Source organism: Rhamphochromis longiceps, linkage group LG13, assembly GCF_057381845.1.
Source record: "Rhamphochromis longiceps isolate RC_006_pf linkage group LG13, R_longiceps_female_GT1.1, whole genome shotgun sequence".
Taxonomy (NCBI): domain Eukaryota; kingdom Metazoa; phylum Chordata; class Actinopteri; order Cichliformes; family Cichlidae; genus Rhamphochromis; species Rhamphochromis longiceps.
In genome coordinates this window covers 20,422,557-20,449,977 of record NC_140569.1, presented here as the reverse complement: position 1 = coordinate 20,449,977, position 27,421 = coordinate 20,422,557, and the positions used below count along the sequence as shown (strand labels likewise).

General features: G+C 36.1%; 1 protein-coding gene and 1 long non-coding RNA gene across 2 annotated transcripts in view; both read left to right on the top strand.

Moving 5' to 3' along the window:
- The first annotated feature begins 5,265 nt into the window (after nucleotides 1-5,265).
- LOC146655769 (uncharacterized) lies at nucleotides 5,266-8,963 on the top strand. Its single transcript, XR_014914357.1, has 4 exons — nucleotides 5,266-5,493; nucleotides 6,835-6,957; nucleotides 7,060-7,173; nucleotides 8,851-8,963. It is a non-coding gene; the product is annotated as an uncharacterized LOC146655769 (long non-coding RNA).
- A 3,716-nt stretch (nucleotides 8,964-12,679) lies between these two features.
- LOC146655768 (protein eyes shut homolog) overlaps nucleotides 12,680-27,421 on the top strand; it is a 46,720-nt gene continuing 31,978 nt past the window's right edge. Inside the window, exons 1-5 of the mRNA XM_085428895.1 lie at nucleotides 12,680-12,761; nucleotides 14,589-14,786; nucleotides 16,352-16,473; nucleotides 19,328-19,449; nucleotides 20,317-20,576. Coding sequence (XP_085285021.1) covers nucleotides 12,680-12,761; nucleotides 14,589-14,786; nucleotides 16,352-16,473; nucleotides 19,328-19,449; nucleotides 20,317-20,576 — 784 coding nt within the window. The remainder of the gene's footprint in view (nucleotides 12,762-14,588; nucleotides 14,787-16,351; nucleotides 16,474-19,327; nucleotides 19,450-20,316; nucleotides 20,577-27,421) is intronic.

Below are 27,421 nucleotides of genomic sequence, written 5' to 3'. Positions count from 1 at the left end.
ATGCACCAAGACCAAGGATGGACAGAATTTCTCTTGCACATGTGAAAGAGGTGAGCAAGTCTTTTAACAGGTTAAAAGTAAGCACACAAATCTGTGTTTTGCCTGCTTATTTGTCCACATATTTACAGTGAAAAAAATTACATAAAAATGAAATTGCCTCCACTGACTCACTGGTAAATTAAGCTTCGCAAATGTCAGTTCTCTGCAAATCATTATTTCATTAGAAAGATCATCACTTCATGCCTTACTTTACTGCAGAAAAATTTCTTCTTTTAGATCATATATTAAAATTTGCACCTACACTGATGCATTATGTTTTTTAAGTTCCAAACTGTCTGATAAAAAAATGCTGATTTTCAAAGGATGATGTCACGGTTTCTTAAAAAAAAAACCCAAAAACTTAATTTTGTTTGTGTGTCAGTCAAATCTCTTGGATTCCCTTCCATGTGGATGTCACTGTTATCACAGCATGTCGCTGCCAGAAGTGACAGGGATAAGACAAGAGTAAGTGGAAGGGGCTTGATCTCTAAGATACTCTGAAGCTTGCCAGGGTTATCCAGGCTTCAGAGACTTACAAGTCAGTAGCGTGTGTGAGTTTGGTGCTGTGTAAGTACACACAAGGGGAATCATGCAGTTTTTTTTTTCTGGATGCAGTTAGGGTACTTGGAATAATAAACATTTGCTAGCCATACCAGTCATAATTCAGCCAACACTAGTCCTCAGCAGCACCTCTATCTCTGCAAACGAATGGTTGTTACATAAAAGTCCATGTAACCTAATCAATAACCGTAACTTCATTACCCCCGTTGCATTTATGCTCGGCAGATGTCACAGTGAAGTATCGTGAGTGATTTCTTATGTAAATGCAAGCAACCTGCAGCTAGCTGCTCTCCCTAAAACACTTCTCAAGGTCAAGCTGTGAGGTGCTGTTTTGTTTAGATATTTCTTGTCGACAGTCTTGGCATCCATATTATCTAATGCTTTTGAGCCTAAGGTGTTGTAAAACATGTTACTCATGCCCCTCACTATACTCACTATCCCACGCTGCCAACTTTTTGACCTAATATTTAGTACATACGCTAAAGCACACCCATCCGTGGTCTGAGAATGAACTCAGATTGGTCGATTTTGCATGCAAATGTGTAATTTCTATATGAATAAAACATGAAAGTTGATTGGGAAATGTTTCATTTTGCACTGGCATTACATTAAGAGAGTTTAGTGAATGAAGTTATTTAACTCAGGATTGTAGAACACAGCAGCTGGGTTTGTTTTCTTCTGTTTCTCTTCGTTTTAACCCCGTGACTTTTATTGTGCAAACTTATAAACTTCTTTTCCTGCAGTAAGACAAATTCCTTGTCCTTTTAATCTTTGCTAAATTTCTAATTGTGAAGGTCATCTTCAGACCGTTACATTTGGATAACTGTGTGTGAAACATTGTGTACACTCAAACAACTACTCTGTGGCAGATAAGTGGGACATTAACCCACACACAGCTTGTGTAGCACCAGAAATAATGTGCTTAAAACACTGGCATGTTTCCTCTTTGTAATGGCCCGCGTGAGTGTGCTTACATGTGTGCGCTGATGCATGTTATTTGTTTTATGCGGTTCTCTTTGTGTATTGATTGACTTTGATCTTAAAAATCACTGGATTTGGCTTGTTTAATGTAATAAATCAGAAGGGCAATGACTGCCTTTTATTAAACATGATTAAATGATCCAGTGAGCTGAGTCTGCATGTGCCCAGCAAGTTCTTTGAATCAATACGAGCTTTGAAAACCAGCTTTTGTTTGTGAAAACAAAGTCATGCTGATCCTAATTGACTGAGAAATAAAACCAGCCAAAAAGGATTCAAATAACGCTTTTTTTTTTTTCTTTCTTTCTTTCTACATATGCTGCAGGGTTTGGAGGGTCGTTTTGTGAAGTAAATCTTAATGAGTGCCAGTCAAACCCATGTCAGAATGGTGGCATTTGCGTGGATGGCATTGACATGTATCAGTGCTTATGCTCAGTTGTAATGCAATTATATGTCCCAAAAGTCAAGATAATATCATTATATTGCTTATTCAGACTTTGTTGGTTTTTAAGTGGGCAGTCAAGCAATTGCAGCCCTAAAGTTATAACCATGGTTTAAATGAAATAGCTATTCAGAAACACTTTTACATTCTTTTCTTTTTTCCATTTGGAGGTCGTTTTCTTATTCTTAGGGATAAATGGGCAAGCAGAGATGAAAAGACATTGACTTATTTTCACTGCAGCTGCGATTCAAGTGATTCGCGAAGCGAGGCTTTTTACTTTTTGCTACAAGGAAAACTCTTATAAAAGTATCCAGGTGACAAAATGAGGGCACCATCACCATTTGTGTACTTTACTGTAGACTGATACTTACTGTAAGACATAATACTTTGTTTAAACAGAATTGAATGTGGTAAAGAATTTTTCTTAATTGCTTTGTCGCTTCTTCTGCCTTTTTTAAAGTAGCCGAGCTCTAATTTCACAGTGATATCTACTTCAGTTTTAATCTCAAGAATCAAAACATCTGTAATAGTTTATTGTATTTTGAATAATTTTAGCAATTGCAACACATATTTTTATCTACCTTACAGCAGTTTCTCCAAAATTCTCATCTTATGAGCTCATTAATGCATGAAATGAACTGAACCAACCCCTCCAGATTCCTCTCCCCTGCACAAAAAATCTTTTCACTATGTCAGAAGAATGCACGGTACATTCAGTAAGTTTATTGCTTTCAAGTGAACAGTGGAATTCTTGTGCATTGCATTGCAGCACAGACTCTCTTAGATCTATTGGATTTGTCCTGAACAAAAATGAAATAACTAGTGTTATCCACACAGGCCTTCACGGAATCTGCAAGGACTCAATTCCAGCATAACTACATAAGATTATTGTTCCCTGTCTCATTTGTCAGGATAGAATTTTGTCAAAATTGAAACGAAGCTAATAGAGCTAAGAGCAGAATTCAATTAAAATCTGTGTAAAGGTACTGTACTCTCCCCAACAGCTGTTTTTTTTTTTTTTTTTTAACCATACAAAGCTGATTGCTAGCTTTACTCAGGATAATATTCAGTTAAACATTTTGAATCTCCTGGTTTGCAGTTCAAGGTTGGCAAGTATTTGCTTAGATTTCTCCGATCACATAAAATCATTCAATCAGAAATTGTCACGTGTGTCATTAGTGTAAAAGAAATAAATCACACCTATTTTTCCTGTAATTTCTTGGTCCGGTTGACATCTTACCTGTGAGACATACCTCTGATTAATCTGTGATTGTGGGTGAAGCCTGTTATGCATTTTTAATGAAGTCAGGATAATTGTCAAATTTTATGACTTGGAGAGAGGTGGAAATTGGTTCCATGGTCAGTTTGAGAAATGATGAGAATTTGACCTGCACCGATGGTGATGATAGCCAAGCATTAGTCATGGGCCTCCTGTAGCTGCAGTGTGTGACAGTGCTAATGATAGTCATTTTGTAGCGTGACCACACGGTGGAATATATTTATGAGGGACTAAAATGTCAGAAATTGGCAGCATTCACTTTTACATGATGACTTCAACCTTTTAATTTTTTAAATATCAAATGTAGTGAGATAACTCAGAATTAACCACCATGAGAAAAAATCATAAACAGGTGAGCACGCAGAGTGAAAACATACATCTTATTTTCCTGTGGCACAGTGTATTCTCTACCTTGTTAACTTGTGGAAAAAGTCATGTAAAATTAGATGAAAGCCATAAATTGCTTTGGGTTGTAATTTATGGGTAATTAGTATCTTTTCAAGTCTGGTGTTTACTGACATTCACACACCATATCTGATATGTGATTTTTGCTTTTCTTTCCATACGAGGATTTAAGGGGCTGAACTGTGAAATCAACTATGATGAATGTGTCTGCACCAATAACTCCACATGTATTGACCTGGTTGCAGACTATGAGTGCATCTGTCCTGCGGGCTTTACTGGCGAGTTATCTGTGTTATCATTTTCACAGTGGGCCTTGATGAACATAGCCTAGTTCAATGAATGTTAAACAGCTATAACCATTAAAATATCTGGCTTTACTAATGTAAGAGTGTATCTAATTGATAATTAAAAATCCACACGTATAAGCTGAATATTGGATAAATCTGTCTACATATAGAACATGTGGTACAGAAATCCAAAACAGCACTTTATCCTCTTAATAAGCACAAAGTGCAAACATTTAAATTACTTTGGGTAATTTCCCTAACTAATACATGTTCATTTAGTTTTTTTAAATTAGGATATTAATGAAACTTTCATTCCAACCCATATATGTTTAACAAAGAAAACCCAAACATATTTTTCAATAAACTATGTGTGCTTTCAGCGGTGAGAAAAAAACTTGATAGACACTAAAAGTGCAAAGATATGGCAATTACACAGCATTATCTCCCCTACTGACTTCATTACTAAAACACACACTTCTCACTTTAATGGTCTTTCCTCGCTACAGTCAAATTCATTTGTGTGTCACCTTGTTGAGACGTTTCTGTACGTTTCCAGTCCTATCGTTCGTCATCACCTTGATAAATTAACAATCTTGTTAACAATGTTTACCTTTTCAGGAAAAAATTGTTCATTGTCCGACTCTCCGTGTACACCAGACCTCTGCAAAAATGGAGGAACCTGCTCCTACAGCTTGACTGGGGAAACGCAGTGCATTTGTCCGGCAGGTATTGAACGAGCCTTTACACAGCAGACTGGCATACATTTATTTAATCTTTGTTTTGACATATTGATCAGATGTACTCATTGCTCCAGTCACTAATCTATAAATGTTGAACAGTGGGCTTCATAAAAAATAGTATTAAGTTATTTAATCGATGTAGCCACACTGAGCATCACTTAATTAGACGCCCAATCCCTTTTGTAACTTCAGTCGTTAGTGCACATTAAAACATATCACTGTTGTTGTTTTCTGTGGAATAATCAACACATATTTTACCTCCAATTGAATATCATTAGAAGCCAATATACACATATTCAGATTGGTGAAAAGGCTGACTGTATGTTTTCCTGTACTATTTCTGAAGTCTCTCTTTGGCTTTATTGATATATACGCTGACTGGTTGAATTATGCAAGTCAGCAAGGACTAAAAATCCTGGCAATGACATATTTACATGAAATCACAATTCATGATTTTTGACAGATGTGGAACAGCTTACTGTACACAGCACATAGCATCAACCATGCCTTTGATCCCACCTCTTACAGGATACCTTGGCAAAGATTGCTCCTCATCGGTAAACCAATGTGTGTCAAATCCCTGCAACCCCAAGGGAACCATCCTCTGTGAAAAGCTGGAAAATACTTCTAGATGTGTGTGTCAACATGGGTACACTGGGCGGCACTGCAAAACACCTATAAACCACTGCGTTGATGGCCTGTGTCAACATAGTTCAGCGTGTGTCAATCTATCAGGAGGGTTCAAGTGTGATTGTTTACCAGGTGGGTTCATCACTCTGCAGGGGCTTGTTTCAGGTGCGGCATTTCCTTGAATGAATCATGTATATAGCAGACACACTCCCAGTTTGAGCCTTTTACTTGTTCAGCTTTCTTCTCTGTGGGAGTCTAATCTCTTTGGCCTTAAGCAACAACACATAACAGTCTTATGAAATGTGTAAGTCAAGGCTCAGTTCATCAGGTTGTGAGCTGACTTCAAAGCAGTGGTGACGTTTAGGATTCCTCTTTGCCCACGTAGACTCCACAAGTGTTCCTTTAGCAATGTATCCCTTTGATAAAATACAAGTAAGCACATCTATTATTATAACATGAAATATTTCAATCCGAAATTGCAGTCATTACTTCATTTCTATTTGATAAAAAATGCAACCTGTACTGGTGATTGCCGCACTTACTGTACTAGCAGTGGCCACAAAGAATTGTTATAACAAATGTTTAAACCTCCAGATCACACTGATAATTTTGGTACTTAGTAAAATGTTAATAAAATAGGACAATCTTTGCAAATTGTTTAGAAATGCTAAAACAATTTCATTAGCAATCAACTGTCGTCTACCTACAACATCTCGAATGACTAATTTCCTTCTCTAAGAAGTTCTTTCATAGCTTTAAGTGAACAGTGTGGAAGGCACTGAGGGTTCATTGCTTGTATGAAGTGCTGTGTTTTCATTTGAAAGTAAAACCAGTTGTTTTTTTTGGGTTTTTTTAAAACAGAAGAAAATTGTAGTTATAAAAAGCCTCAAACCAAACATGCTCATGACAAACATCTTACATTTTTAATGCATGTTGATTTTATGCTTAAAAGGTGCACTTTGGGGTTTTCTTGTAAAAAGGCTTATGTTTTCATTAATTATTTCTCCTATAACACACTGCAACAATAACCGCATGTCTTCCCTTAACATGAAACACAAAGACATTTTGGAATTTTATTTAACCCTGCTCTGTTATTAACATTTGCTTCCTCGCAGTCTTCTTCTTCCAAACCATTGTGGGTACTATGCATTTCTTTTTTATGGTATCAGCTTATCTTGCTCATGTGTGCACATGTGCAACCTTGCACAATGAAATATGTGCAGAAAAGTCCCAAAAACACTGTTTCAGAGTCCAAAATTCCACATAAATATTTACATTTTTGTTTTTCCTTAACAATAGTACACTCAGTGTACGTTTTGTCATTTTCTCGAGTTATAGAGATAAATAATATAACTTTCAGAGATTTAAAAAAAACAACAACGGTATGTTATCAAGCATCCTAAAGGGATAACTTTAAAGAAATGCAATGTAAAAATGAGAGATCCCGTAGAAACTCTCACCCTTTTTCCACAGGTTTAACAGGCCAGTTTTGTGAGATAAACATTGATGACTGTGAAAAAGAGCCATGTGGAGTCCTGAGCATTTGTAAAGACACTTTGAACGGCTACAATTGCTTCTGTGCACCAGGATTTATTGGTAAGTGAAAGCTATCTTGAAGTTATTCTTTGTGAGTTAAAGTGGCATTTTATTCACAGAAGCAATTTGTCAACATGCAGTCCTTCTTTTATATTTTCTTAGGAAATAATTGTGAGATTGAAGTGAATGAATGTCTCAGCCAGCCTTGTCGCAATGGAGGCTCCTGCGTAGATGAGCTCAACTCATTCAGCTGCCAGTGTCCCCCTGGGATCACAGGTATTTTATATGGTTCTTACCATGACTGCTCAAACTTATATGTGTGACCTATGAAAATAAAGCTGAGCAGGAGTCACTCGAAATAACTGGCAAATGTCTATAAACATTAGCAAGCATAGTAAAAATATAATATCCATATATTATGTAATTTATTGTTAATGCAACACGGAAAATGTATGTTTGTTTTTGACACAATGCCATGAATGTAAGATCATATATTAATTTAATACACAAATATGTATTTTTTTCTTGTTCTGTTTTATTACTATATATTTACAGCTTCCTTAAAATGTATTTTAAAATATTTATTAAACAGTGCTAGCAGTTTGATTTGTGATCCAACTTTGAGAAAAATCAAAGTGTTAAGAGTTTATTGCCCACAGCTGAAGTATGAAAATGATCTTAAAGTGCATAAAACTTTACAGGCTCAAGGTTGGATGTGGTGCTTCTGAAGTTTCACTGAATGTATTTAATGTCTTATAGTCATAGCTCTTGAAAAATGTTTCCTTAAACAGGTAATACAGTAAGTTTAAATTGTAATGCTAAAATTGTGTAAATATTTCCTTGCTGTAAATGTAATTTTTGGATTTTTGGAAACAAATATCTTTGGATTTGATGCCTCCAGATGTGGCTATTTTTAACATAAGTGTTGAGTAAAATAAGCAAAAGCAGTGTTTACTTTAACCCAACTACACTCTTGCTAATCAGAGGTATAAAAATGTAGTCTGTGTTGTCAGAGGAGAGCCAGAGGATGTTTATCCTTCTGAGAACTTCAATGCTGCCATTAAAATTTTCACAGATTATTTAATACATCTGTGCAAAGTAGAAATGTTTGTTTGGTATTGTCATTAGCACAATAAGGGATTCATAAACTCATAAGATGTCAGTGTTTATCTAAATAAAATCTAAAAGGCTTTGATATTGACATTTCATGGGTTTTCTGAACTGAAATCTAGAGGAAACTTCATAAATTTTACCAAATACTGACTTGAAAAGTGTTATTCTCTTTTTTTAATTAAAGACGTAATTGAGTCACCAAAATCAGAATAAATTCCCAGAATATAATAGAACATATGTCTTAGCAAATCTGCTTTAATAAAATGTCATGTAGCATTCATTACTGGACAAAAACTTTGAAAAAAACCCACAAAAACTTGGATGTCTCGACTGTGCTAAAGAGAGATCACTTAGATAATTATTTCTGGGAAAGCTGACCGTCACTATGGGCAGCAAGACTAATCCGATGTGTTAATACTTCTATCATGCAAATCTTTAGAAAAGATCCACAAAGGAGGAGATGAGGTTAAAAAAAACAGCTCTATTGTTTATAGTGTAACAAGTGCAGCACAAACAGTACACTGTAATTACATGGAATGTTGGTGTAATTCAAAGACCCGTTATCATTTTGGCATTTCACACTATGTAACAGCCTCCTCTAAAGCTTACAGAGAGTAAATGTGCGAAACAGCGATAGTGAAGGAAAAAAATCATCTTGCTGCTTGGTTAGTTTGCTGCTAATCTGCTCTCTATTTTGAGCAAAAAACAAGGACAGAACATACATGCATATACACATTTAACCGTCATGCCAAATAAAGCATATTTCTTTCCTTCAGTCAAATCTGTGCTGTATGGCACTTTTTGACCATTTGTGACTGCTGCTGCTTGTTAACATTATAGGCATCTACTGTGAAGTCAACATAGACGAGTGCACGTCCTCTCCCTGCCTGCACAATGCCACTTGTGTTGACCTAGTTCATGCCTACGGATGTCTCTGTATGTCTGGCTTTGCAGGTCAGTGAATGCACTTTATGTGAATACTTCTGTAATGTGTGATGTGACATCCTATACATATATTTATTTTGCATAATGTGTGAATAGTTTTCCAGTACAAATAAACAGAGAAGCAATAAAACTTCACAAAAATGGGGGTTGTGGACGTGAACATGTCTCTGAGGTTGAACAAGTACTAAATCTGCAACAGATCTTGGGCTATGAAGCACTGTACTGTACGTTTATGCTAGCAGTTTATAGTTCAGACTCGCACTAACATGTGAACATGAATCTACAGCCATAGTCATTCCTCTGCTTTGTTGTATTTAGGTGTAAAATGGTCATGGTTATTTAGGAGCAATTAGTAGAGCAGTGTTACGTTTGCACTCATCTTATCCTGTAGTGCTTTTTGCTTTACATGTGGTGCTACGATGCTCACTGTTTATAGTGCAAAGTTGACTGTAGATTAAACCACAGGTAAGACTCCCAAACTTAAAGGTCAACGACAACAATGGCTTTTGAACTGTTTCCTAGCAATTTGCTAATAATTCTCACAGTGCAGACCCAAAAATAGAAGTGGTGCAGTGCTCAATCCTGTGAAATCTTACACGCACAAAGGAGGTGATTTCTCTTCTTTCTAAAATTCTTAAGGATTATGCATTTAAAACTTTTTTCTTTTTGCATGTTGACAAATGATATGTAAAATAGAAAGAGGATGTTCTTGCTGCTCCAGCTACGTTGCTGCAGCACAGCAGGAAACCCTTTATGGTATTATAGCTCTGTTTAGCACTTCTTTCATTCTCTGTGTGTAGCATTAAGGTCCGCAATATCCCCTCCCCACAAAGAATGCCAAAAGTACATGTTGTTTATCCACATTCAATTTGCTTTTCTTCGTCAGGTGAAAGATTGATGTAAAATAACAGCAAGAACATGCGGTACAGCATAGATAATAATACAGAAAAGGTCATTTTTAATTGGTTGAATTACTGAATGTTTACGTCGATCACTCTTCGGCATAGCATATTTATCAAGTTGTGTTCTTTCCCATCAAAGGTACAACATGTGAACTCGACATTGACGAGTGTGCTTCATCTCCCTGCAAGAATGGAGCCACTTGCATTGACCAGCCTGGTAATTACTTCTGCCAGTGTGTGGCTCCATTTAAAGGTAATGAGCACTGAGAGAATGGGGACAAAAAGCAAAGTTAATTAAATTCACATACTATTATTTTCACCTGTCTGAACTAACTTCACATGTCTCAACAAAATTAGTAAGTCTTTATTCTTAATCTGTAGTTAAATAAAGAACTCTTGAATAACTAGGCAGGTATAAGCCACAGTTGATGCTTCTCCCAGCCATGTGACATCTTTATTCTCACATGTCCTAAAACTCTTTAACTTGGTGTTTTTTAAACCCTAACCACAATATAATAGCTAGTGCAAATAAATATGAGAAAACAGTGAAATAGGGCATGACCATGACACTTTAGGCTCACTGTTGTGTTTTATGTCAGTGCCACGCCACCTGCCTAAAGTAAACTAATAACTGTTTTAACTTCATAATAATAATAACTTGTTATTATCCAAATGGCTCTAGATAGTTTACACAACATTTATAAACCATTTTCAAATATTAGATACAACTTTACATTAACTTTATAATCATTTTAATATGTGTTTACTGAAAAGTTATTGGGAAAAATTAAGAATTACAATTTCATTGTCCAGTAAAGAAACAAACAAAAAACTAAACTGAATCAAATGAAAACAAAACTAGAGTAAGTCAGTCAATTTACTATTAAAGTGTTACCTTTTGTTAACAAATAAATTTTACATTTTTCACAAATATCTCTTTGGATAAGTGTTGAAGTGATAAAATTCTTTAACCAAAACCTTTAATGTTAACTTCGCTGTGACGTGATACTTTTATGTTCTGCAGACATCTTTTGCTGGTCACTATGCAACAAATGCAAAATTTAGACAAAAGCAATTAATCACCCCTCTTTGTCTGTGGATTCCGGTGTTTTAATTCTCATAAAATCACAGATGTAGCCATGTAGTCTACTTTTGAAAATATCTGTGAAAGTTTGGGTTCTAAAGTACGGAATAGGATTAGGGCCACACGGGGGGGGAAAAGTGGGCACGTCTTTTTTTTTTTTTTTTCTTCTTTTCCCGAATTCTGAGAAAAAAGTCAGAATTCTGACTTTTTTCTCAGGATTTGGACTTTTTTCGTTGTTCTCATGACAATGACAATAAAGATTCTGATTCTGATTCTGATTTTTCTCAGATTTTTTTTCCAGTGGCCCTAATCTGAGAAAAAAGTCAGAATTCTGGGATTAAAGTCAGAATTCTGACGTTTTTCTCAGAATTCTGACTTTTTCATCAAAATTTTTTTTTCAGAAATCTCAGAAAAATGTCAGAATTCTGACTTTAATCCCAGAATTCTGACTTTTTCTCAGATTTTTTTTCCAGTGGCCCTAATCTGAGAAAAAAGTCAGAATTCTGGGATTAAAGTCAGAATTCTGACGTTTTTCTCAGAATTCTGACTTTTTCATCAAAAATTTTTTTTTTTCAGAATTCTGAGAAAAAAGTCAGAATTCTGACTTTAATCCCAGAATTCTGACTTTTTTCTCAGATTTTTTTTCCAGTGGCCCTAATCCTCTTCAGTACTAAAGAGCCCAGAGCCTGGGTTCTAATAATTTCTTATGTTTTTTTTTTTTTTTTTTTTTTACGTTATGTTTTACACAGAATTCTTCATAATTTTGTAATTATAGTGTGTTATGGTTTTATGTAATTTTTTGTTGTAATTTTGTTTGTGTATTGTGAATGCAAAAGTCCAACAAAGAAACAAGGGTTGAAAATTAGAAATAGCTGTAACTCTACATGCAGCACATCAGTTAACTATGTTAAACTGCATTGTTAATTTTTGACATATAAAAAGTGACAGACCACATATTCCAAACCATTGGAATTAACATCAGCATAGAAACTGTGCTGAGCTTCATGGCATGGGTTTACATGACGGCCTAGTACTTTTATCCATGACTGGTTGTCAGATGCATTACTTTATCACGGTGAATTCATTTACTCAGTCATTTCATTTTCTCAAATAAATCAATAAATATGTTAAAAAGTAATTTTCACATTTTATTATTGATACTATATCCCCACATAAATGAATAAGAAAAGATGAGATAATTTTATCAGCATAATGATGAAAAAAAAACTTTTTTATGTTGCGTTTTGGCACAGCTGGGTTTAAATCCCATTCTGGTAAATATTTTAGTTTTTAATATATTATTAATCCACATGCTGGTCTTATAAGAGATGCACTGCTGACTGTGCGTGATACATTTCTAAAACTGGGATTTCTCCAAAACACAAAACAGTAAAACTTTATTATGTTTGATGGCAAAAAGAAAAAAAAAGAGAAAACATTTACTTAGCCAGACTCTTTTTAGCAATTCATCCTAAAAAATCAGGCAGCCAGTTGAGAAGGACCTCAGTAAAACCCAACAACCACTTTGACAGATCTAATGAGCTCATTGGCTGTGAGATCATCGTAGAAGGACAACAGTCAGGGCAGTATTTCACAAATTTGGGATTTACAGCAGAGTCATCAGAAGAAAATGACTTTAAAAAAGGCACTTCAATGACATACTGACAACATAAGCAGAAACATTCAGAGCTCTGAAAATGAAAGTGTTCTAGTGTGATTCAAAGAACTGTAGAAAGTAATGTCAAAAACAAGTGATTACCCTTGTAACACCACTTCAGTGTACAGTGTGGTAGTGGCCACTGCATCTCCAGTGTGCATCAGTGTGCAAAGCTACTCCTTTATACTATGACAGAAATAATTATACAGTTCATGAAGTCAAACGCTAAAGCCATTTCTGGGAGTATTTCTCAGAGGGTGAATGATTAACTCGCTTTATATCTGAGGATTTCAAGTGATTCAGTGTATCAAGAAAGCCATGGCTTTGTGGAGCTTTAATTTCACCCACTTGTACCGTACAACAAATATATCAGTGAAAAGTTGTACTACTGTTTACCAAATGATAACTAACTGAGAAGCTGTCACAGTAGAAGTACCATTTATCTGTAAATGAAAATATATGTAGTGTGTATATATTGTTTTTTGTTTTATATGTCTGAAACAAATAAAGATACAATACAATACAATACAATTTATTAGAAGCATTTGTAATATCAAAATCAATATTTTCACCACATTTATGTTAAAATAGCCATAACTACACTTCAGATTCTTTCATAATTCACGGATCAACCAGCTAACCAGCTGCTAGCTCAGCCAAAGTGCTTCTTATATATTATTTGGTATAAGAAACCATTTGGACTCAGCAGTTTCCTGACAAATAAGAAACTGATTCGACTACAACTTCACTCATTTCCTTCATGTGATTGTTTTACAGAAACGATCTCAGTAGGATGCACCACCACTGTGCTTTGTCTATTTTTGCATGTTTTGCAACATTTGAAGATTTTTATCATCTGCACTGATCTGGTTAATTTTCTGCACTGCTTTTTATAATTATGTTATTTTACTTTCTGTAGGCTCAGGAGAGATTAGCCTTATGCACAATCTATCTGAAGTGATTTTTATCCACTTTCATTTTTCTGCCTAGTTCTGTCAGTTTTCATAATCAAAGCTGTTGTTAAGTTGCTCAAACATGATGCAAATGGCAGTATTCAATAGCACATTAGCAATGACATTGAGGGTTAAGTAGCCAGATGTGTGCTTTTATCACTAGTTTTAAATCAGCATGGAGCATTGTTGCATTGAATGAGGAAATTTTGTGCAAAACTCATTTTGTATGAGTACAAATATATATATATATATTACATAATACTACATAACATATTTTTTTTTTAAAAAACAAATTTTATATATATATATATATATATATATAAAAAAATTTGGTTTTTATATATATATATATATATATATAAAAAAATTGGTTTACATATATATATATATATATATATATATATATATATATATATATATATATATATATATATATATATATATATATATATATATATAAATTTGGTTTTTAAAAAAAAATATGTTATGTAGTATTGTAACAGCTTGAATGTTCGTAGAGTTAACATAATGTTCGTTACTTTACATGTCAATAAAAAAGAATGCAACACACCATATAAAACTCAACTCAAAATCAAATGTGCTGCCATTTTAAAATATTAGCTTATTTTAAATTTGATCAAAAGGTTAGAAAAGTACGTGGAGGAACATTATCCAATAAATTAGGTCAGTAACCTGATTGCGTATAAAAAGAGAGGCAGAGTTTCTAAGATATAAAGACACTCAGGGGTTTACTACTCTATAAAAAACTGTCTACAAGTTGTGGAAAATTTTCAAAATAATTTTCAGCCTTATTAATATCGCATCATCTACAGTATAAGGTGTCACTGAACTATTCTTCTTAAATTAGTAAATTTCCTTAGATTAACATTTGGTGTGTGTTCTCAATTCTATTGTAGGTTCAAGGAAACATATAATAGAGGTGTACACTTTAAATCTTGAGATCAATTCTTGCACTGTGTTTTTAACCAAGATTCTTGTCTTCTGGATTCTGTATTAATTTCTTTGCCTCTCCTCAGGTCATAATTGTGAGTTCTTACCCTGTGAGGCCAGTAATCCCTGCGAGAATGGAGCAGTATGTGTGGAAGAGTTGGATCAGGACCATTTCCCTTTAGGTTTCCGCTGTCACTGTCGCCGTGGCTTCACTGGTCCCCGCTGTGAAATCAATGTGGATGAGTGCAGCTCCAGCCCCTGTCTTCATGGCTTCTGCTATGATGGTACGAAACAGCTTACGTCTTCCCAACATTTTCATGACATACACTCATGACGGAAGCAAAGCTGCATGCGTGTATTTAGACATTAAAATGCCATTTATGTGTCTAATTTGATTTTGTTCACTTGGAGTGTGATAGGTAGTTTTCAGTTGCTTCACCATTGTAGATATTGTGGTTAGAATCATTCATCTGAAGAGAGGAGCTGGACATTTTTTACTGGAGTGCACTTGATTAGTTTCTTAATATAATGTGTCAGAGAAGATCAGTCATCGATGTTGCGCTACAATTTGAATAATGGATATTAAATGACTTTGAATGAATGGTTTTGAATGGTTACTCCCGTGCATTTCATCTCTAGCCCAAGTATTTAAAAAAATATCTGATCATTAGAAAAGTGCTGAAAAGTAATAAATTCGAAATAATTATCAGTCAATGAATCTTGCTTTGTTTATGTTATACTGTGAATTTGCATGATTTTGTCATAAATTTAGTTTAGTTTTGAAAAAGCATCAAAATATTTGTTTCTTCCACCCTTCCTGGCGTTCTTGAAAACTGCCAGCTCTCCAGTCCAGTTTTGAACTGGCTTATGCTTTTTCTAAAATAGTGATGGCAGTGGATCACTGTCCTCTCAGTGCTACAGTAGCCTCCACAAGCTGTCTTGGCCAATTTTGAGCGCAGCCAGTTCACCTTAGGTTAGTGAAGGTGGATTCTTGGACCTATTGGCCAGTGCTCAGTCGCAGCCAGCCAGCCAGCCAGCCACAAGGGACAGCACTGCATAGCCACAGTGGCAGTGATGAGTAATGCTGCTGCCACCGAGGACTTACAGCATTTAATGAGAGTAATAGCATCTACACGCACCAATACAGAGTGACAGCATAGATTACGTGGTAAATCTTTGGGATAATGAAGAATCCAGGGACCCTGACTGGGGAAGTAATAAATTCACTCCTGTAAGAACTGCAATTACCTCTGTCACTGGCTGCCTGTACCAGTGTTGTGTTGGAGAAACAGAATGATGCATCCTTGGTTAAAATCATTAATAAATAAAGAGAGGAAGGAATGGATTATTAGCCATGGGAAATTCTAACTTCTGATGGAAGAAATTGCCGCATTTGTAGCTTCTGAATTAAGAATAGCACTGAAATTGGTCCTCTCCCTCTGTTGCGCTCTTTCCCCATCATTCAGCGTGTTGCAAGTATGTTGAGAGTGTTGCAACAAATGACAAGACTTTCAGGCTTTCAGTGAGCAGAAATATGGTGAGACAAGGAAAGCACCTGGCAAGAAGAGGACTGAATGGCCATCGCAGACAGGTTCATTTAAAGCTGGTTAGAGTGTAAAGCTGTCAGACTAAGGCAGTTTGGACTTTGCCAGCAACAGGTCTTACTGATACAGCCTAAGTCATTTATTTAATGGTCATACCCTTTAAAAATAGAATCACAGTGGCCATTGTGTAGGCATTTATGCTCATAATCAGCACTTACCTGTGTAGAGATGTAGGACCCACAGAGATTTGAGTGAATTCATTTATGATGCAAGGTACTGTAACTATGCTCCGGCTTTTCCTTTAGTTGTAGATGGCTTTTACTGCCTTTGCAGTCCCGGTTATGCTGGGCTCAGATGTGAGAAAGACATTGATGACTGCGTGAACAGTTTGTGCAGCACCAACTCAGTATGTAAGGACCTCCATCTGGTAAGTTGAAACATTTTTCCAAGGCAGTATAATGGAGTGATGTTATAGCCTATGCTTCAGAATTGCCCAGTCCTGTAAATCGCCACAGTTGGTAACTCTCCATAAAATATTGATAGACATGAATCACATTAGTTACTGTATATTACCTTTGATGGCTGCTGTGCATTCGGTGTTTTAAAACATTTCTTTTGCAGTAAATATTAACAAGTGTGCAGTAACTCGAACATTGGCACATTATTAAAAACGAATAAATTACATCGGCATGACTTTGTGCTCCAGAGCAGCTCGCCAGTTATCTGGTTTACAGGTCCAGCATGATTCATATTGTTTTGGGTGTCTGGGGGGAAAATAAGGTAGGGAACTGTTAATATCTTATGTCCCATAGATGGCCATTATTATTTATATCTCATAATAGAAAAATTATGCCAATTACAGTGTCCCACTTATGCCTTGTAGCCAATGTACCATAATAACCAAAGGATTACCAAAGTATCCCTAGAAGGAAAACACTAATTTGTAATGATAGCGTCTCTGTTTTTAACCAATGTTGTTTTAGATCGTGTGTCCAAAACAACACATATACCTGATAATTAGTAATTATTTAAAAAAGCTTCATCTTTATGTTTAAAGTGTAAGTCATAATAAACATAGAAATATTCAATAGGTTTTTCTTTATTTATATTTTTGATAGCCATTTAATAACTTTACAGTGTCTAAGCACATCTATAGCACGCTATATTCCCCATTAAAGACCGCCACGTCCTGGTTATGCAACACATGGGCAGGCTTGACGGGAAATAAAAAATGCTTATGTCAGAAGTTAAGTTTAACAAAAAAAAAGCAGAACTTTTAAAACTTGTGTCTTGAAGGCACAACTCTATTCTTGTACTTATTCAAATGTTTTTTAAGCCAATAACATTGATATGTTGCAGCTGCGGAAAGGCCTTGGGAACCGCATGCTGCTCACTAACTGTGCAATGAGTACCAGGAGCCTTTTTCCAACAGCTGCTTTTTTGCTAACAGATTGCAGTAGTAAAACAGATGTGTCATAGATAAAGTCCATATATTTAGCCTTTTTTTCCCCCTCTGGTAACTTATGATGTGTGTAGTCGAGTTTTTAAAAAGGCTTACATTAGAGTAGTGATGTTAAGATAGAGGAGAACACTTTGTAATTACAAATTAATTTTTATAAAGTTTCTGTACCAAATTTAATTCTCATGAAATCAGTATTAAGATTTGCAGAGCTAAGTTTTAAGATTATAACATGACTTTCCTTTTTTGTAGCTTATCAGTAATGGTTGTGTTTTATCCAGCCGGTATAAAGAAATAAAAGTCATCCATCATTAAAATTTTAAAGTCAGTCAACATATTCTACTAATAATTTTATCTGGCTCTTTTTGATGTAGTTTATAAGGAACTAATGGAAGCCTATTGTGGTGCAAAAGCTGGTTAAAACACTGTAGTGTAATTTTCATTTTCTGGGATAAACTAAACTTCAAGTCCAAAGACAAAAGGACACCGTGTAAGAAGACGATGGGATCTGATAAGAGGAATATAATGAAATTTCCACAGGTATTTTTTTAGTCACCGTGTTTTACCGTTACATTTTTCTCGGTTCATTATTCAAATAGGGCCGTTTTTTGGAAACCCCATCACATAGTCTTGTTTACAGTGCAGCTATTTCTCTCTCTGAACATTGTGTCCCACAGAGCTTTACCTTATTTTGGAGAATTGCAGTCCCTGAAGGTGACTTAGCAGCAAAAATGAGATTATGTTCTATTGCCAGGGGTAAGGAATTGGAGTCTCCTGGAGGTATCTAATTTATCATGAGATGACGGCATTTTCCCCCACCACCATAAGGCCTACAGTGTACAAATTATATCAGACAAAGTTTAACGGCTCCCCTTCAGTGTATGAAATAAATATTAGCATGCATTCAACCGCAAGTACCCGGGACCTTTCGACAGAGGGTTGGCAATGATAAATCCCAAACAACCTTTGACCATATGACTACGTTCATAACGTATGCAAAGAGGAATTTAAATTAAGATGGCTTCTTGGAAAGTAATGGAAGAAAAACATTAATCTGTCTTGCAGCAATTCATTATTTTAGTGCCGATTGCAGTGATGAAATAAAGGACGAGTGGTCCACATACTGTTTTGAATGGAGGAAAGGCAAGAAAATAAAATATTAGCAATGTTTGAGCTTTGTATAAAACGTTTTTTGAATTTAAAGTACTAACAACACATTTACTGGCTCCAGAATAAAAAAAAACAACCTGACAAAACGAAATCCAACGTGTTTTACATGTTTGCTTGGCTGTGAAAATATCCCTCAAAGAATATGCGGTGGTAATGCTGTACGCTTCATAAAGGTTTTGTATCATCGTATCTTGAATGTGATGGAAAAAAACAGGCTTGCATACTGTCCAGAGGGTGGGTGGTAGGAGGAATACATCAGCACGGTAATGTGGAAATGTAAGACAAGCATGACTCTTCCTCACTTTAAACAGATTTCCACAGGAAAGCTTTTTGTGTGTGTGTGTGTGAGTAGGAGGTTTTATTCCGCAATGTTTTCAAGAACATTGAGATGAATTAAATCAAGTATATTAAGCATTGCAACATTTGTTTTTTAAAATGCAACCAATATAAATAACGAAACAAACGAGTGGCAAAATGCCCTGTCTGCTCCGTAACAACTTAATTAACAGTCCCTGCATGTGAGATGTGCCTACTGCTCTCCTAAATATTCGATTCTAACCACCTAAAATACTAACTCTACATAGTGCAGATGTGAAATGTGACTACTTTCCAGTGTTAATCTAATATTGTTTCCCTTTTTCTTGTATCGCAGAGTTATGAGTGTGTGTGTCGTTCTGGCTGGGAGGGGGAGTACTGCCAACAAGAAATTGATGAATGTTTATCACAACCCTGCAAAAACAACGCCACCTGCACAGACCTTCTCAACAGCTACAAGTAGGTGTGCGAGCTGGCTCGAGGGCAGCGTCCTCGCGAGGTGCATCAGTCACTTAAGAAATGCGGGGAAAAAAGAAGCCGTTCAGAGATAGCAATATGTCCTTCCACTGGCACCGGAGATAATGAATTGCAGATGGCAGGTAAAACAAATGAGTCAATCAATGGCTCACAGCATGAAAAGGTTTCAGGGGATCTGTGACTCATTGGAGGAAAAAGCTGGTGTATCTGCTTCGGCTAATGCCCGCTCTCACTGGGGAGACATAAAAATGCTTCAGGTAGAAAAGTTGGGGGATGGAAAGAAATGCAAGGTGGAGTGGTTGTAGTGCCCGGGTACTCACTGCCACCAAGTGGAGTATTCACCTGCCTTAAGAGCAGATACTTGAGATTTACATACACTGTGGTTGGCTCTCGGTTTCTCTGTCTCCATCTGTCTCTCTTTCTGTCTAGAACGCATACATTTCCATTAAATTCCCACTCAGCACTCTAACCTCTTGTGTCCTGCATTCAGCTGTCCAGAATTAAAAGCTGCCAGTAGTGCAGTTAAACACTAAAATTCGTACTTTCTCTAACAGAGATCCAGGAGATCAGTGTGGAGAACGCGTGCACTGTAACACTGAGGTTTTGTGTAGAAGAGTGTGTTTTGTGGGTAATTTAAATTATCATTAAAAAAAAAAAAGCAAGCTATTCAGGAGTTTGTCTGCAGCAACTCCCAGAACATCTGCTGAATGCATTTTTAGCATAATTGTCCCAAAGAGTATGACTGCCATAGCCTTTAGAACATTTTAAAAAGTGTTTATTCATTTATGATTCATTTAGATTTATGGTAAAATAACCTCTACTGTGTAACATCTCTCTGGTGTATGTAAGGTGTTTGTGCTCACGAGGCTGGACCGGTGTGGACTGTACAGAGGATGTGAATGAGTGCGATTCTGGCCCTTGTCTAAATGGAGCTCGGTGTCAGGAGTCAGACATACCTGGGGAGTTCTCCTGCACCTGTCCCCCCTTCTTCAGTGGCCCCTTGTGCAACCAGCCTTATGACCCGTGTGACCCCCTCCACAATCCCTGCCTACACAACTCCACCTGCCTGACACGCTCCAATGGAACAGCTTACTGCAGATGCCCAGCTGGTGAGTGAACTCGGCGCCGCAGCCTCGTACTCGTGGTGTTTTTATTTTCGACTTATTTCCCAGCATAATCGTAGAATTTTGTTCAACAGAATTGTTTAAAACTTGAGGGATTTAAAAATTACAAACAGCATAATTTCATTGGAATAGAAAGAAAGTAGCACTATCCATTTGAAAATCGTCGTTTTATCCTCCCTCTGAAATGTGCTTTTCCTCAAAGTTGCTGTAAAAGAAAGACATACTTTTTGCTGTAATATGGAGAAGAATATAAGTGAAATATGGCGGGTTTTCGCTATTATATGGGTTAAAAGGAGTGTTAGACATAATGAAAGTTAGTCAGAGGTACAATTTGCATTTCTAGAGTTTTTCGTGCTCCACTTTAATTTTTGCATAAGAAATGGTCAACAAACCCAGACATTGGTGTCTTTTGCTTGCTTTTCTCCTCATTGCATTAATACTAAATTAAACTGAATACTTATTTAGCAGTAAATCTGTGTATCAGTGCCAGCTGAGTCATCATAATGCATACTATATTCTAAGGTAAAGACCCTACAGACACATGGGGAATCAGCAGGTACTACCACTCTTTAATATGATTATTATTTATAAAAACATTACTGTATACAAGACACATAATCTTTTAGCAAGACCCAGTTAGTCTAATGCAAGTTCATGAGCACCTAAAAAAAATTTGGACATTTTAATGAAATCAGTGAACCACTTTGGTCTGTTTTATATGCATAATACATATTCTACATCACAATCTTTTATTCTTTTTTGTTTGTTTGTTTTGAACTCTAATCAATACACAATCACAAATTGGGAAATTGTCAGGGATAAATTACATCTTTTGTGCAATTTAAGAGTATATCTGTAAAGTTATTTAATCATTATTCACTGTCATCGTCATTATGTTTCTGGACTTTCTACCATTGCCTATGATTGGGCGATAAATTGGTGCATCCCTACTAATTGTAGCAGCAGGAACAGTAGATGCTTGGCTAAAGACAGATGCTAATTCTGAACGTCTTGAATTCACGCATGCATCCAAATGTCTTAGAAATTACTCGTTACTGATAATGCACAATTAGATGTTTTTTCTTCAACGTGTACATATTCTCAATATTCCCATTTACAAGCAAATTGCAAACTAACGCCCGTTCAAATTTGCAGCTAACAGACACAGGATGAAAGAACTGTGGTTGTCTGAGGAGTCAGACTGTAAATTATATTAAAAGAAAATAAAGCATTGACCTCATTTAGTACTGGCTCCTTCTCGCTCATTCACATGCCCTCGCAGGCATAAATAACTCGGGCATGCACATCCACTCAGATGTAAATGAAACGCAGGAAAATCTGTTTTATTTTCAGTTCATGAGATCAGTCAGGTTTTTGTTTCACAAGCAACATATTGGAATAGAGCACTGGCAATGATCGCTTTCTTCGTTAAAATGATCTATTACGATGTTTATCAGTAAAATCTTGTTAGCTTGTAAATTGTAAATGAAATATCATTTTAACATAGGCTTTCACTGTGGAGGTTAAGACGGTATAGGGTTATGTTGTACCTAATGGCTCCATCAGCAAAGAGATGAAAAGATGTTGCCAGATATAAATAGAGCGGCTGGGTTAGTTTCAGAAAGCTTCCTTTGAGAGGAATAGGAAATTAGGCGCTGCATACATTACACCAAGAGCTTTGGGTGGGTTTGGTCGTTTTCACTTCACACAACCGTGACTCACCTACTCTCCATTATTATTCACCTTAAATCCATCCTCCATAGCTACTACTCAATAAACATAAAGGAGCCCATGGCTTGATCCCAGTGCAGCCGTCTTAAAAACTTGTTATTTAGTATTCACTGTAGGTTATTTGTCAAGGAAATTGTGTAGGTCTAACACTATTCTTCAGACTAATTGAAAATAAAATTTGTCTGCATATGCATCTAAGATTTAGTACATTAAGCACATCCCAGTGCATAGACAAAAGCTTTTACACAATACAGCAAATACTGTCAAGGTAACTGAATTAAGGAGAATGATTTTTATGCTTTTAAATGACACTAAATGCTTGCAAATACTGTAACTGTGTTCAGTGTAGCATCAGTAAGTGTTTATAAGAAGAAAATTGAGTTAAAAATTAAAATTTAGAGCCTCTTGTTTGCTTTTAGATACCGAGTCTTAAATATGTAAATAGAAACATGGCAGCTTCATTCAGTGGTTTTTGCAAAGATCAAGCGAGACCAATGATCCACATTCAAGTAAAGAGAGCATGTGCTCTTATATAAAGGCATGGTTAGCTGTTAAGGAAGTTGCACCATGGTAAAACAAGCCTCAGGATAAACATGAAGGCTTGTGTTGTTAATAAGGTTAGTTACTGAGATACAGTTAACTAAGATTAAATACATATTTTTAATTAATTCTAACTTTGTATTAGCAAACACATGCAGGTGAATATAAGAATCTTTGCTAAAAACAACAATCAGATAAACAGTTTATGTAGTCTTGTGTTAAAAAATTGAAATGCAATGTGGGGAAACTTAATAATATCTTAAATACCATCTCCTGCATGGTGAAAAGAATACAAACATGCAAAAAAAAAGCACTTTGCTGCTACATCCATTCTGCTAATCTTGTTTACTTTAACCTTCTTTGCTCATATCTGGTTTTGTTCTGTAATAAACTGCTGCGTCTAACACAACAAAAGTCGCTAATTTCAGCTGTTAGGTTGTAATGCATAATCCATGGTTGGAATAACAGGTGTTCTATTCTTTCCATTTCACCAGAATTGCATGAGTGCAACTGAAGAAGCACTGGTATTCATTGTGATGATGCCTTTGAGGCACTGCTAATGCTGCGATAATAGATGGCGGCTGTCAAACCTTTCATAGCCAGCCCTGTGACAGTATCTGATGGCTGCTGACAGGGGTCTTTTATAAAAGCTAAGTGCTTTAACTTTAGTGGTCATTATACCAAACTTGCTTTACTGAAGAGATTACAAAGTTGGCTGTGTGGTCTTAGCTTTCTCAAGAAACTTCACTAGACTCTACGCATCTAACAAAAAGGTTGATATGGCAAGTTTAGTGTTCATCAGCTTAGCAGGATCTAAAAGGCAGCAATTAGGCGGTTTCTACTGGGAGCGGCATTAAAGGGATTTGTAAAACACAGCCACAATGGAAATGAGTTCTGTCTACAAAGGTGTACTGTGAGAAGCTGGGGGCCAAAATAAAACCAGAGCAAGCTGAAAGTCTCGTCTTAAAAAAACACAGGTGAAGCAGTTATCCTCTTTTGATTGTAGAGGGCTCCTGTAGGAAGTTTTTGTTCTTACTAGCAGAGACACTCCGCTGAGGCTCTGGCCAGGAGGCCTAAGTCATCTTGCCTGACCAGCACAGATGTTCCACTTTCCTCTTAATGAGGAGCCTCAGCAGGGAGTGCCAAACCTGATAGAAGAGCAACCTGAAAATGGGAGAGTTAGGGTAGAAGGTTGAGGTGAGGGTTACTGGCCGACAACTGCAACAAATGAAACAAACAACACATGGCATCACTCAGCCAAGACTGCGGTACAAGGTAGAGTCGCATCAGAGTCTCGCACACAATCTATAGTCTGTGCTGTCCTTGCTCGGTTTGCTGAATTCCTTGAGCAAAGACAAGTTCACATGTGTAAACTTTAATCTTATCTTGGACCTTTCCTGCACATTCTCTGCCTCTGCCGTTTAGTCAGGGCTCCATCCACTTAAACTATCTGAAGAGCGGAAAGGCTATATTTATGCTTTTTTTCCCCTTTGAATTTAATTAATAGAAACTACAGCTTAATTAATAAAACTTCAGCTTTAGTCATTTTTCTTTGAGATTTGTGTCAGTGGAGTTTAATTTTGAGTTACCTTTTTTTCTTTATTTTTTTTAATCACTGAGATTGTAAATAATTCTCACATAGTTACTTTATGTAGTTCTCATGGATTTTGTAAAACTGATTATAGGATTCCTTCGAGACTTCAAGACAAAACATGTCAAAACATTCTAACCTTTTGATAATTACATCAGAATTACTGATTATTATTCTGGATGTGAAATATTTATAATTGTCAATTATTTAAAATGATAATATTCTATGGATTAGATTAATAGATTGTAATTCTAGTTTCATTCGTAGGTTCTTTAGGATGGCATTTTCAATGGATATCACACTATGCCACTGCAGCACTTAACGCTTTAGACTTGTTAGTTAAAGTGCCTATATTCATTATGAGCTTTTTATTGGTTTTTGGGTGACAAGTTGGCATTTTTAAGTGTTAAACGTGAGCTGTGTGATATGAGGACAATCACTTTGCCTCTAGTCCATTATATGAAGTGGAGACTTTTTCTTTTTTAATTTTTGCAGTACAGGGAATTAATTCAAAAGCATTGTGTGGTCTCTTCACATGGAAAAACCATTTGGTCTCCATGGTTCAGAATATACCCAGAGGTGTTCCTGGCCAGATGGAGAACAAACCCCTTTATTTGCATGGCATGCTACACTAGCCTTCACCTTCCACAAGATTGAGATTGTGTCCTACCAAACAGTTGGTTAATGAGCTACTGTGGAGCTATGCCAACAAGAGAACTGACACATAGCTAATATGATACTGAAAAAGATGTGTGGAAAATATGTGTTGCCAAAATGTGTTGGAAAAAGTCTGGCCTCAGTAGATTCATTTTAGGTGATTATTCTTTTTTATAGAGGGGGCAGACTATATGACTTATAGCGGACATGTGTCAGTTAATAAACCAGATGCCCTGGCAGATGTATAGCAAGATCAATGAGACTTTTCATTATCTTAGTATAAGGAATTAGAAATACAGATACTGTAGGTTCAGTCAACTTAGTATATTTTGCCCTTTATAGTGTGCTGTTCTAGATTATTATGATTACCATCTTTATGATGAGCTTTTTTTATAATAATTACCTCATGCAATCCACATTATCTGCTCTAGTTTGTATTAGTTCATTTATAAAAATGAATAAAGTGTCAAACCAGGATTGGAAATCTCGTCTAAGTAAATGACTTGGCTGACATACCCTTTAGCATTTAGAGCATATAAATGCTCTAAATGCATTTATATGCATTTAGAGCATATAAATACAAGTGTCATATAAGACACTTGTATGCTTGCATACAAGTGTCTTATATGCAAGCATATAAGACACTTGCATACTGTACAGAAACCAAAAAAAGCTTATATATGTTACGATTCATCACTGCCCAGCTTATTTTAACAAAACCAATGTAATGTGACTATGAGCCTGCACAGTAGCCATTCGCTTCTCATAGCACAATTACTGAGATTAAAGGTGTTCCAAATAAATCTTTCTCACAGAATAATGGACCACGACAGAGAGGCAGTCAGTGGCCATATTGTATTTTAATCAGAGTTCATGTCATGTAAATCACAGCTCCATTTGGGAAACTATTGTCTGGTCTAATATTCTCACAGTGAAGGCACACAAAGAAGTGGGAAAATATTAAAATGTAGCCGGTGTTCGACCTCAGTATGAGAGCGTGCCCCTTCAGTTGGCAAAGGTCTCACCACACTAGTGATATTCCATTGCTGAGGGCAAAGGTGGTTCTCTTCTTCCACTGTAGTTTTGAAAGCTGTTTCCAGATCAAACAACAGCTGCGGGGGGAAAAGGCAGGAAAAAAGCATCAGTGATCACATAGTAGTGTGAGAGGATTTCCCTTCATGAAAATTCTTCATCATTATTTGATTTAACCAGATTGGTGTTTAACCCCTGAATGCCTAACAGCATGTAAAATGCCCAAATAGTCTCTGAATAAATATGTGGAAGCTACTACAGATCTGATTGAATGTTCTGGGTTTTTTTAAAAAAATACTCCATAGGTTTACTTTTAGAAGCTGCGAGATATCATTGAGCAAAGTGTATACATCATAATGACAGTTGCTTAGCACTGATGTGGATATTAGACACACTTTGTTTTTGTACTACAGGTATGCATAGGTATTCAATTATACGTGCATTTAAAACAAGATGGCAACAGCCTGACAGCAGAAAGAAGAGCACCATTGTTTGTGTGTTTTGCTAAACAACATGGAAGAAAATCACAAAAATAAGAAGACACGTGTAATCTCTTAACAAAAATAGGGCATGGGACATATAATACAATATATACACCATAAAATACATGCAGTACAAGGTCGCTGAAGCATGAACCGTTGATTTGCTTGCTCTAAGCAGAGAAAGGCATGAGCTACATAAAGTCTGCCTTGTCTGGAACAACCATGCAGCCTGAAATGATTGGCAGTGATATGATATAGACATGTCGCAGGTTACTTGTGGTGTAGTATATATGGGTAGCTGTTGTTGGTATCAGTGATTTTCAATTTTATAGTTTGCTCTACGGACAATAGTTGACCCTGATTTTTCAAAAATAAATACGTTTCTTATTGTGTTACAAACCAACACATCTTGTGACTAAGGCAAAAGAAATTTAACAGTAGACCTGGTGTCTTCTATGGGAATATGTTTCCTAATGTTAAAAAATGTCTTCTCATAGAGTGAAAAGATGTAAAAATGAGAACATTTTCTTTTTTTGTATTTCTGTCATGGGAACTGCAATACACTGCTGTACCAAAGTTTCTCTTTAGCTCATGACACTGACTGCTGTAAGCACAGTGTTACAGCCTAAGGTGACCTAGATGAGTGCATCTGCATTCATACCAAGTCGGAATAGTCAGAATTGTTTTATATTGGCATGCAATCCTCATTTCTCTGTGAAAATTATACAGCATGTTTAGGCATAATCAATAACTGTAACTTTTGATTGATAATATGTGTGGAAATACAATTTTTAAGC